The sequence below is a fragment of the Oryzias latipes genome, chromosome 4, assembly GCF_053564925.1.
Source record: "Oryzias latipes strain Hd-rR chromosome 4, Olatipes_Hd-rR_3.1".
Taxonomy (NCBI): Eukaryota; Metazoa; Chordata; class Actinopteri; order Beloniformes; family Adrianichthyidae; genus Oryzias; species Oryzias latipes.
Window position 1 is genome coordinate 10513422 of NC_136240.1, and position 12953 is coordinate 10526374.

A 12953-nucleotide genomic window follows, 5' to 3' on the forward strand; every position below is an offset into this window, starting at 1 on the left:
AGATGTTGATCAGGTTAAAATGGCTGTCATGCTCTCAGAATTGTGTTTTTTAGATGTCAGAAATGAGTTAACTCAGAAAAAGTCCTTGTGTCTACCTCCACCGAACCACAGATGCTGCATTTGCTAAACGTCGGCTTTGGGAATGTTCTAACTAAAGGAAATTCGCACCCACAACTCTCAAACCAGCAGTCGATCAATGCTATGTAGTAGTTAGATTTTGCTCAATTGCATTTTGGCTGTTCCCCAATTCTTCAGGAAATTGCATCGACTTCCCAAAACCAGAGCAGCGGATGCGGATGTGATGATTTTTCTTTGAGTTGATGCACTAAACTCCATGTTTTATAGGTCTCAAAGTTTGTCAGGTTTACTGCCAGGGTGTCACTGATTGTCAAAGGCTGAGAAGTGTAGTTCCAGCCCTCTCTGCAGTGCTGTGTCAGCTGCCACATGCTTGACAGCAGCTGCAGTGTCAAAGCCTCTGAAAGAGGAAGCAGCTGCTTTGCTGTTGGGCCAGACGAGCGTTGTGCTGTCGAACCTGCAGCACCTCGGCCACCTTTTGCTGGAGCTCTGTGGGGGAAAAAAGGAGACCACCTGTGTCCCAGCGGGATGATCTAATGTAGGTAAGACTTTTGGGTCTTTATCTGATTTCTTTTGAGCGGCAGTCTCATTCCTGGGGGCAGATTCATTGTTGTATTTGAGCTGCATACCCTACTAACCCCACTCAGTGTTTTCTTCACAACACCAGCATTTCAGTTTTTTGGATGCTAGTTTCTCTGGGGAAAGTTAAAGATTTGAAAGGCTGCAGACGTCCTCTCCTGAATATCCTCTCCCATCGAGCTTTTTTGTTGATTCTGACTTCATATAAGACTTGGTCCTCTGTCTCCCTGCGAGACAGAACTGGAACAAACAAAACACAGAGTACGTCAGCGCCTCTACTTTCATTAGTCGCACTGTTGGTCCTTCTCCTTTTCTGTTTCTGCTCTTTTTTTCCCCTATTTTGGACAGAATTTAATAGGGGTGTAATGATTTGTGTTATCTGTGGTTGAGAATACGATTCAGAGTTGATATTGGTTCACTTTGAAAGATCCAATTCACCGAACTTAAAAGGATGCAGAACATCTTCAGCCAAAACTTCAACCAGTGTGACTCAGAGAGAAAAACCTGGTACTGAAAAGTGCAGGTGAAGTTTTGCACGTTCCTTGTATTGCTTTCCAAGTTCCATTCTTCTGCACCTTTTGCACCTTGCTTTGTTTCCAGGTAGAGATGCTGAAGCTTTGGTGTCTCCTTTAACCTCCACATGTGTTCAGGTTATTTGAAAACAGACAGTCTTTCTCCCTGGATCCACCATTTCAAATTCTCCTCCTCGCATCCTTTTTCCAGTTTTTCCTCTTTGTTTCCTCTTGATTTTCTTAAACTCTAGAGGTTTCTCTCAGGTCTGAGCCCCATTCTCTCCTCCCTTCCCTCGCCTCTCCCATCATTTCCTCCCTCCCGCTCCTCCTCCTCCTCCTCCTCTTGTTGGGTGCCTGAGCTCCACTCTGAGTGAGCTCCAGTTCAGGCAGGCCTCCCCGCTGTGCTGCTCCCATGGCCGACTCACCCCTCAATCACTCCTGGCCCTCCTTCTCCAAACTCTGGATGAAGAGATGGTCCTTCAAGAGAGGTAACCTTGAAGCTGTTTCCGCCTCACCGCTTGTGTTTGAGTTCTCATAACGTCCCAGCTAAGAGCAAACACCTAGGATGCTGCAGCTGTGTGTGATGCATGAGTCTGAGATCTTTCTGCACAGTAAACCAAACCGTTGTGACCTGATTGAGGTTTTAGGTGAGTGGCGGTTTCTTCTTCTTTTGGCAAAACTGAAATTAGAACAAAGTGCAATGAGCCCTGCTTGTCCTGTTTGCATCGCAGCCTCTGTGGGAGTGCAGAAGTGTCATTGTGCATGCTCGACTTCATTAATGAAACCGTGATGAGCGTGGTGTGAAAGTGACATTCTCAGAGCGTTGGCTGTGCAGCCACCCCAAAGCCTCACCCTCATCTGCAGAAGATTTTCGTGTTCCTTTTGGGTCTGAGCACCTCTGTGCTTTGAAGGGGCTTTCAGAGGGGTTTCTGATCAAAGGCGGTCCGCGAGGCGACAGTTGTTTTGATGTGCAACCAAAGCTCAAACAACCTCTGTGCTCTTTTCTTTTGGCCCACACACAGGATTTGGTGCAGGAGACAAAGCCGGTTCTGGTCGATGATTCAGTCTCTCACTGTCACCTTTACCAAACTGCTCTTCTCTTAGGAGCTTCATCACACGTTTCTAGGGATTTCTGCCTGGTGGTTACACATACAGGCTTTTATCATGCTAAAATGATGTCAAACAACTGATCTGATCACACAGCCTCATCTTGTGATGATGGCTGCGTGAGCACATAAACATTGAAGTGAGCATGTGCTCACATTTCCTTCTTTGTCACATTTTGGTGAATCCTCTTTTCAGAAACATTGCAATCCAACTGAAGGGTTAGTTTCTCAACATTTCAATCATTTTTTAAGCTTTTCGTATTTTGAAATCGTCTTCATTTCTTTGTTTTTGTTTATTTAATTCAGATATATTATATGATTATTAACATTTTGCCACAGTTTTTAGAGTGAAATATGACTTTACAGCTTAGCTGATTGGCCAGATCTGTTTAATTGGATGTTAGAATAAATGTGATTTAAAGGGTTAATCAATATAATAATAAACAGATTGTACTATAAAAGTAGTCTAACTGATATATTTTATAAGTGTAATAAATCACTGAGTGTTAGGCGACACATTAAAGTTTTAATATGATTTAAAGTTTGTTAATAGTCGCTTGTTTTAGCCGTGGCATCAGACCAACCTTTGTTATGTGGAGCCAGACGGTGCGACTGTGATGGGGACAAAACGCTTCAGACGTTTCGGTTCACAAACCCACCCACACACAAACACACACACACAACTGAGGGGCCAAACCATAAAAGGCCACAGAGGCTCCACAGCACCGCCTCAAGCGGCGGCTGCAGTTTCTCCACAGGAGAAGTTTACACTGAACCTGAGCGGGATTTGGACACAAACAAATTCTGCCACCCCTGCTGCCTCAGCGGCTGATGTCCTGATCTGGGAGTTTGCTTCCACAGGGTGACGGTCTGTGTGAGCATCTACTGAGCAGAAGATGCAGAGGATGCTGCAAGTTTTGCAGCTTCTTCCACGACAGAAGCAAAGACTGAAAAACGGATAATTGTCAGAAATATTCAATGGAACTTTTGCAAAACTTTTGTTTTGCCTTCTTTTCTGTCTTATGACTAAATTATTCTGAGTTTGAGAACACACGTCTTAGTGACTAAAATTAATTTTAATTTCCTGGTACAATGATTTTTTTTCCAAATAATACGAATTCTTGATTAATTTCTAAGAGTCCTGTTGCAGTGAGCAATGCCGTTTCCAACACTATTTTTTAAATTATTTTGTTGAAGTAGCACTTTTATATTCACCTAAGGAGTTAAACTGCAATCCAAACAAAAGTTTAAGTTAGACTCATTTCTTTGCTAAATAACAGGGTATTTTTGTGGAAAAACATGACATCTAATTGCTTTTGGAGGTTTAAGGAAATTTCCTTTAAAACTTAAAAAAATAAAAAAACGATTTTTACTATATCAGACTCAACTTTTTTCTTATTTTTCTGACCCTGAACAAGATTATATTCTTCCCTTAGTAGTTTTAGACACAAATGTGTGACAGTCACAGATAAGTGAAATAACAGGATCACCTCATTTCTACAGTGGCCCTAAAGGGTCAAAACAAAACAACTGTAAATCAGAACATTTTCCTGTCCCACTGCAGTTTCTCCAAAAGGTTTGGAGGGTGTAAATGATGTAACTTTATCTATATTTGAATCTTTTTGTTTAACGGGAAAATATTTTTTAACAAATTAATCCAAATGTTAACATTTATTATAAACGTTCAATGAAAAAATAAAATGTAGAAACAGGATTCTCGGGAAAGAATTTCATTTCACTTTTTTTTAAGTTAATAAACTTACCCAACGCAGGACTTTACAGCAAAATAAAGAAGTGAAATAAAATGTTAAGTTTAGCACAAAACAATAATTAAAATTCATTTTATGATAATGTTGATCAATCCAGAGTCACTGTAAAGTAAAAAAAAACAAACAAAAAAAAAGCAAATTACCAACTTTTAATGGGAAGGACAAACTTCCTTTATAGAGTTCTCAGGTTTAACCAGTTTGAGGCTAAAATGGAGCCACCAGTTCTCCCAAAAGCCCTCAGCTCTCAGAAGTTAAAGCGGGTTAAAAGTGCAGAATGCAGGGAAATGTAAGTTCACGTCTGCCCACAGATTTGGTGAGAGTTCTTCTTTTGGCAGTCAGTTATTGTCAGTCAGTCACATTCGTGTCTGTTTTTTTCTGCCTGTTATGCTCATATTTCACTGACTGCAGGCTCATTAGTGCATTTCTTGCATCGTCTTTGGACGCTCAGTGTCGTGCTATCGCCACACTTTTATGAACGTCTTAGACTTGAACTTTGAGGCAGACTCAACAAAAACGTTTCCAACTAAACTTTCAGTACAAGTTACTGCCAGACGGCAAGTAAATCACACGGCCCAATTATTTGTATTTACTTTATCTGCAGTCAGGTCATGGATCTGCCTGAATGAGAGGAGTCAGGCGCTGCTTCTTGTTAAATACTACCCTGACTCAAACTTGACATGATAAATGTAATGTTTCCCAGAAAATCTATATGATCTGGTGCTCTATAACCACAGCAGGGAACAACGCACCATAAAAAGAGGACATGCATCCAAAATTGTTTCACTTTTTAAACTTTAAAACCGGTTCAAGCACAGTTCCTGCATCTGAGCTGCTGAAAGCTCAAACAAAGACAACGCTGAGAGCCAATGCCGGCTCCCTGCATGGTTGCTAATGGTGACGGTTTTTACCATCATGTGAACCAAAGAATCTGTTCATGCAATGGAAATGGAAAGAAGCTTTCATCGAGCGGCTGGAGGTTTTCAACCATCGGGCTGATAACTCTGATAACTGCTCACACTGATGGCACAGGTGCTGTGCAGCAGATCTGCACGGCAGATTGTCTTTCATGACCTGCTCTTGTTGTGGTGATGCAGAAGCTACCGTATCTTTAGCACATGGATGAACCAAAACCTCTTCTTTTTCCTTTAGTATCCGAGTGTAAGCCGTGTGCTCAGCCCGGCGGGAGTCTTAATGCCCAGCTCAGCGTTCAGCCTTGTGCCGCCAGTGAGAGGCAGTCCTCCCCCTCATTATCCCCAACCTCCATCTCTGAAGATGTCTTCTTCGGTGATCCCAACGATGACCAGGTAAAGGCCTGTCTTTGGCCGCTTTAACAGCTAAATGTACCTAAAACTATGATAGTTCTGTTAAAGTAGAAGTGTGTGTGCTAGAATAACCGTAAAACTTCAAAGTTTCTGCTCTTTATCAGATTAAATACACCCAAAGTTACCTCTCCTCAAATGTTTAGACAGAAACAGTGGTGGGAGGTTCATGGTAATGGGGTTTTCAGGCCTATCAGCTGCATGTTAGCCTCACATCACCAAGTGCTTGATGCAGAGACATTACCTCAGCTGAAGAGCCCTGGAGCAAATGGATTTGTGTGAACTGTGGAGGACAGAGATGGAAGAACAGAGACTTTGTTAAAGTTCAGGCTCGGCCACAGAAATCCACCTAAAGAACCAGGTGGATGCTGCAGCATCTCAACCGTTTGTTTCCAACTTTGTGGAAAAGCTGAATTTTCTACTGAAATGTAACTATCTGATCCTTGCACTGCACAAAGATCTGTCCTTCAAATAGTAAAAGAACACAAATCTTTAGAAGAAAATCATAAGAAAGTAATAAAAAATCTATAAGAGAGCAAAATCTAGACACTAAGAGTTCCACATAAGCATTTAAAGGGGCGGGAAGCTAAAAAAGCAAAGTGTAAGATAGAAATACTTCAAATTCAGTGTTCTACAGCCCAATAAGAAGTATTTTTGTGTGCTATTTCTAAGCAATTAGTTTGTATTTTTGGAGTTTGTGTGAATCTAATTGTCATTTCTTTTGATTACAATGAAAAAAACACTAGTGTAATAAGTGGAAATGACTGAGTTTAGAACAAAATATGAACAAAAGGAAAATACAATCTTTAGCCCATCCTAATAAATCCTCATAAAATCTAAAACCAGCACTTATTTGTAAAACATAAATCAAAATGGTTGTTTCCAAAATTTTCACAGAATACCACTTTAAAGGCCCGTTCACACCGGGACGAATTTCCCCGGCGATTTTCGCCGACGTATTTGTTGAACTTTAACATTCTTAAAAATGAACCAAAAAAAAGTTTTTGTGAATCTTAAATAAAAAAATTTAATTGTCAGGGGTTTGGAACAAAAGGATTTTGACTTTCTTAAAATAATAATTTTCTTATTTCTTGATTGTAGCTCTTAATAAGTAAAAAAATTCTAGCTTTGTGAAGTGTAGAGCAGTTAAAACAACTCCAAACCTGGTCAGATACCTTGAATGACTGAAAACAAGGTTTGAAATCTTTGCAAGAATCAAATAGTTTGTAGTGGAAAGATTAAAGAAATGCTTAAAATACTGCTTTATAGGTTTTATTTGCTGTGTCTGTGACACTTCAAGCCTCTAAATTCGGTTTGGTGTCCTCCTGCAGGACACGTCTTCAGTCGTCAGCGACTATGACCTTCCCTGCATGGAGGGGAGCAGCAGTGTAGAAGACCTGCTGGACCTCAGCTTCTCTCTCAGATGTTCTGAGTACTTTAAGGATTTGGAGGGAGATTCTGCTGCCTCTCACAGCCCTGCAGCCGACCCGCGGGAGTCCGAGAACGCAGACAGCCCGGCTGTAAACAAACCTTCAGCCAGCTCTGTGACCACAGGCTTATCACCGGTCAATGCACCATCATTTCCTTCCTTTCAGCAACCTGCACAAGAACTTCCCTTCAACCTTAAAGTCCCTCACTTCAGTGGGGGTAATCCCATCGACAGCGGCCTCTCTGCTGCACATCCCAGCTTGAAAACGGATGTAAATGGACCTCTGGACATAAAAGAAACAGGACAGAAAAATCAACCAACAATGGATTCAGACGGGGAGCTAGAACTGGACAGCTTCCCCATCCTGGTCAGATCCATGTCGACATCCCGAAGGCACAGCTGGGGTGTTCCTCTGTCGCCCGTGAACTCTGGCAGGAGGTGAGATAAATGTCCTGATGGGTGCCGATGGATGGAAACTATTTAGAGGAAAGCTCTGTGTGCTGGAAGATGTGTGCTTTTTCTTTGTATTGTTCTCCATCGCTCCAGTCACATTCAGTTCCCCTTTCCTGGCTGAGTGATGTAATGAAGTGTTGCTCCTCAGAGTACACATAAATGTATGGAAGAGGAGCAGAGCCGTGAACAGAGGCGCTCTAATGTTTTGTTTGACAGCCATGTTTCACTGCTGGGTTGAAACTCTGATATCTGTGTTGTTGATCCCGTCTTGTCAGACTCAGTCTGGACACCATGGCCATAAACAGCGATGAAGAAAGAGAGGATGATGAGGAGCAAATGCTTTTCCAGTCCACCCAGGAGCAGCCTGACAGCAGCTCCCCGTGTCCTGAAGAGGAGCGCCGTGGCTCCAGCCTGGGGGTAAGCTTTCCAGCCATCAGGGCCTAACTGTTTTTAAATCAATAGCTTGCAGACTTTGTGTCAGCTTTGGGACACTTGGATGCCTTTAAAGTCATAAATCTAAGAAAAGGATCCAATGATGCCGAATGAAAGCTATTTTTTAAATTTAACTAAAGCACGATGTCAGTATTGGGACAAAAGTCCAAAAATGAGAGTAAACAGAGCCCTAATCTGACAGAATTTTAATCTGTATTAATGTGAATTATGTGCTCTACTGAGTTGGAAAACACAAGCCAGTGCAAAGTGACCCACTGTTTTTGCAAAACAGTGCTGAGCCGCAGGGCGAAAAAACATCTTGGTATTTCAGAAGTTTCTCATTCCAACGCTGATGTTCTGTCTTTTGTTCTAAAGTTAACGCTTCAGTGAATGCTTGAGCATTCACGTTCTACCTGCAATAAAAGACATAAAGAAGGCACAACAGATTTTAAAAACGTTTGTTCCAAATATAGGTTTTTCCCAAAGAAATTATTTTAGCACAACTTGTAAAATCAGGGAACTAAAAGCCATAATGATCTAAAAATGTTAATTGTTAAAAACCAAAGTGATCATTCTGCCGAACCCAATTCAATCTTTTTAAATGGAAAGCTTACTTTAAAAAGATTAGAATTTTAATCACTGTTTATTTGCAAGTCTTTGTATGTTGTACTGTTCTTTTGTTCTCTTCTTTCAATTACAGCACAGAGGTCTGTGGAAAAAAAAAGTATAACACCTACACAAAGCAACTGTTTCAGTGACAGAAATGACCCCGAGGTAGCCTCAAAAGAGTACCGGTACACTTAAGAAAAGCGTTACAAAGCAGTAAAATGATGCACCCACGCAGCAAGTCATTTGTAGTTAAGAAATCTTTTAATAAATGATCAATATCTAGAAACAGAGTTCCCCACAAGCAGTCAAAAAGGGAAAAAGCAGAAAAAGCAAACTATGACTGGAAGTCTCATGTTTTACGGCCCAATTATATGTAGTTTTTTTGACTAAAACAAGCAAAGGAGGGGAAACGGCTCATTTTATAAAAAAATGAGACCAGCATCTTAGTACAAGTTGGCCCATCTTAATAAATCTTCATAAAATCTAAGAAAAGCATTTATTCTTGGACATAAATAAACAAAAAAAATTTGATTCCAAATAATGAGTAAGAATTCCAGTCTAATATTTTGTCAGGAACTGATGGTGGAGGACCCAAAATGCAGGAGACCAGGCTTGGTGACAGGAACTAAAACAGTTAAACTGAAACATGACAAAACTATGGGGAGACAAACTGGTGACAGAGAGCAGATGAACAGAAACCAAGACACTTAAATAGGCTGAGGGTAATTAACTGAACTGAAGACAGCTGTGGATCATGAACCTGAAAATGGAGTGACTGACAAAAAAACAAAAACGTGACCAAGAACCAAACCAAACCACTGAATCCTTACATATTTATTATACTTCAAAATAACATCCTTAAAATTGAGTTTTTTCAAATCAATTTTTTTCATTGTCAAGAGTGTGGACCAAAAGGATTTTGACTACTGTTATTAATAATTTCTTTATTTCTAAATGATAGATGTGAAGTAGACAAAATAACTCTCGACTTGTAAATTTAAAAAAAGATGGGAAATGTGTAGAGCAAAGAGATGTAAAAATAGCTTTAAATTTAGTCAAATATCTTTGTCTAAAAACAAGGTTTTAAATCTTTGAAATTATCAAATAGTTTGCAGTGCTTATGCTGAAGTTCCCAGATTTTATTATGATCTAAAAACAATTATGAATTATGCTAAAAACCAGATTTATAATTCTGCCAAACAATTCAATCCTCATTTTTTCAGAAGATGATGATACAAGTGTAATACAAATTTCCTTATGGAACTCTATAACACAAACATTTATCTGTTTATGATGTTAAGCTGTGGAACTCACTGCATATAACACATTGACTGTATAATATAGAATTGGATAGAGGGTGTGTGACATCACCCATAGAAATTGAATGCTTCCTGCAAATGAAGTCAGTTCAGATGCAAATTTGAACAGGAAATGTCCTTTGCCATGTTAGAACCAGTAAGCAGTGGTTGGCCTATCTACATTTCTATGGCAACCACTCTCTCCAATCAGGACTAATCAGAAGGCCACACCCCTTCCACTAAAAATGTTCTCAGAAGAATCTGTCAATCAAATGCTTTGAACGTTTGACGCGAGGCTTCCTACTATTAATGAGGCATCTGATTGGTCAGTTTGTAACTTGAATAATTTGCGCTACAACAAAAACAAGAAAAAAGAAATTCGCATTAGCAAGAACACATTAATAAAAGGTATCAGAGCAAGAATGGTTATTCTGACAAATATAATGACTAATGAGTAACAGCTGTTTAGTTCTCTATAGAAGTCTATGGCATTCTGGGTTTTTGGGACCAGTGGGTACTTCCTGTTCTGAACGCAAGGGGGAAGGGGTTGTTCAGTCCTGTTTTTATTTTACTGTTTATGATATAATATTTAAACAAGAACAAAAAAACAGATAAAAAATGTTTAATGATTAAACATTAGACAGATTTACTACAATGATGGAAACCAATTAGACTCATTCAAATTGTAGGCTGGCGGCTTAGATCCATCATTATTATTTGTTGTTGTTCTTGTCTGATGTGCTGTTGTAGAAGAAGCAGTTATAATAAGGTGATTTTCTTCTGTCTGACACCTGTTGCTTCTTTTATTTTGAAATATCTTGTATGCATTGTCAAGTTAGTTTTTGATTATATGAGAACTGGACTGAGTGAGTGTGTAGTCACCAGTGACTGTATATGGGAACTGGACTGAGTGAGTGTGTAGTCACCATTGACTGTATATGAGAACTGGACTGAGTGACCCCTCCCCTCTCACATTCCAAATAGAAAGTACCCACTGGCTCTAAAAAGCCAAAATCCCATAGTCTTCTATAGGGAAAAAAACAGCTGTTCCTCCTCCCATTGTTCATAACAACTATTCTTGCTCTACAACATCTTTTTGACATGCTCTTGCTAAACTAATTTTTTTTTGTGCAAGTTATAAACTGACCATCAGATGCCTCAATAAAAGTAGATGGCCTGGCGACGAATGTTCGACGTATTTGATTGACAGATTCTGCTGAGTCTGCTTTCAGTGGAAGGGGTGTGGCCTTCTAACATACTCACTACTGAATGGCATTTTCCATGGGTGGCGTCACACTCGATCTATCCAGTTCTATATATACAGTGAATGGTAGTCACCCAAAGAAAAAGGAATTACTTCTGACTTCAACAAGGTGAAGTCTACTCAGTTCCCATTTTTTCAAGAAACGGACGCCTCCATGTTGGAGCCAGACATGGTCAGTAAAGCAGTGATTGGTTCTAGTCAGTCTGATTTAACATTTCTATGGCAACCACTCTTGCCAACCAGAAGTGAGATTGTTGGAAGGCCACACGAAATTTTTCAAAAAAAACGTTTTGAATGTTTCACGCAAGACCACAAGCTAGTACCAAGGCCCCTGATTAGTCAGTTTATAATGTGAATAACTTGAACTACAGAAAAATATAAAGAAAGAGAAACAAGGATGATTACAAACGTGTTTAAAAAAGGTATGGTAATGGTAATAGTAATAGCTGTTTATTTCTCAATAGAAGTCTATGGGATTTTGGATTTTTGGAGCCAGCGGGTATTTCCTGTTTGGAACACAATCCTGTTGTCATGTACAGCTAGTGGTTAGTTGTAATAAATCAAATAAAAATCTCTTGGTTTTAAAATAAAAAATAAAAACTCTGCAGCCTTTTACTAATTAGTCAGGAGGGACAATTGATGGGTTCTTTCTGGTCAGCTGTTTGTTAAATAAAACCATGTGTGATCATATTTAATACACAAAAATGTGCTAAACCTACTTTGGAAACATAGGATTTGCAAACATTCACCAGAGGAGTCGCTTGCATCCCGGCTAATTTAAACGATGTTAGCCTTCACTTCCTCTGCAGATCCACATTAGCATGTCACACATTTGCATAACAACAATGATGTAGCAGCTGCCAGCAGACCAACCGCCTGATGTGCAAGAGCAGAGAAACTTAGTGAAGACACATTACATGTCAATATAATCTAACACAGCCCCCCAAAATACATTTGTTACTGTGTACACAGAGTGGGAACTTAATGGAAACAAGGCTGATCGATGACCACAACTTAAATATTTAAACCCAAATAAGTACACACTCAGAGGAGTCCGGCAGCATCGTGCCAAACTGCAGACAATTTCCTGACCAATGTAATCAAAAAAGACCAAATGCAGATTGGCAGCTAATAAAGGCCACTGTAAGCAGCATTTGTCTCCATACAGTATCAGCTGCATCTGTTGTGATGTGGAGGTAAAACAGATCCGACGTGCACGCGGAGTACATGTGAGTTTGTTCTCTCCTCAGACCGCCTGTGTGGCAGGCAGGCAGCTGTATTCCCGCTCTGACATCCTCGCCACAGATGATCCTTCACGCGCGGCGCACATCTCTCGTGTTGTTCAGGTTTCCAAACAGGCCGCCAGGGCAGCGGGAGGTGGGTGATGAGTTGTTGTTTTTTTAACACGCAGAACCCATGAAAGGCTGTGTTATGATGTGGTCACTGTTTCGTTGCAGTGTCAGAGGAGTGTGACCCTGAAGAAAACCTGCAGTCAAGTGAAGGACAGAGTCACATGTGAGTGTCATCTGCACCTCTGTTGTTTACGATTGGATTCCAAGAAGCATCCTCTAGGTCAGGGGTCGGGAACCTATGGCTCGCGAGCCATATATGGCTCTTTTGATGGTCACATGTGGCTCGCAGACAAATCCTTAATTATACTTTTTTTTTTTCATTAGACCAGTCCTTCTCGGGCGCGATGCAATGCCAGAGGCGCGCAGTAGTAGCGGTGCTTGGAGAAAAAACTATCATTTTACTGTTATCTATTATTTCACAGAGTTTGTACCACCCGGAAACCTTTGAATTGCCTCCCTGAGGAAGAGCGCGCAGTTTTGGGGACGGGATGTGTAAGGAAGAAAGCAGAGGGGGTGGGGGGGGGGTGGGGGGCGGCAGCAGGTGAATCGCGCAGAGATGGTAAAAACGTAAACCTGCTGCCCGTCACTCCTGCAGCGTGGGTGTGTGTGTTTGGTTCCATGTCTGTCTCACATCTACAGAACATTCAGACCTACGATCACGTTTAAAGTCTCAACGCCTGCATGAAGCAGAAACTCACCACGTATCAACCAGACTAGACCATCAGCAAAACCACCACGAGAAATACTCATCATTTA

The 12953-nt window shown here is 40.6% G+C and overlaps 1 protein-coding gene across 4 annotated transcripts in view; it reads left to right on the plus strand.

The window, feature by feature from the left end:
• The first annotated feature begins 476 nt into the window (after nucleotides 1–476).
• arhgef18b (rho/rac guanine nucleotide exchange factor (GEF) 18b) overlaps nucleotides 477–12953 on the plus strand; it is a 41522-nt gene continuing 29045 nt past the window's right edge. For 2 of the 4 annotated variants that reach the window (XM_023953845.2, XM_023953846.2), the window contains exons 1-6: nucleotides 510–1654; nucleotides 5191–5345; nucleotides 6692–7227; nucleotides 7518–7659; nucleotides 12096–12222; nucleotides 12303–12360. In XM_023953845.2, coding sequence (XP_023809613.1) covers nucleotides 1579–1654; nucleotides 5191–5345; nucleotides 6692–7227; nucleotides 7518–7659; nucleotides 12096–12222; nucleotides 12303–12360 — 1094 coding nt within the window. In that variant the 5' untranslated portion in view covers nucleotides 510–1578. Of the gene's footprint in view, nucleotides 1655–5190; nucleotides 5346–6691; nucleotides 7228–7517; nucleotides 7660–12095; nucleotides 12223–12302; nucleotides 12418–12953 lie in introns of all 4 variants that reach the window. The other 2 variants (XM_078945422.1, XM_023953848.2) reach the window with 2 other exon arrangements.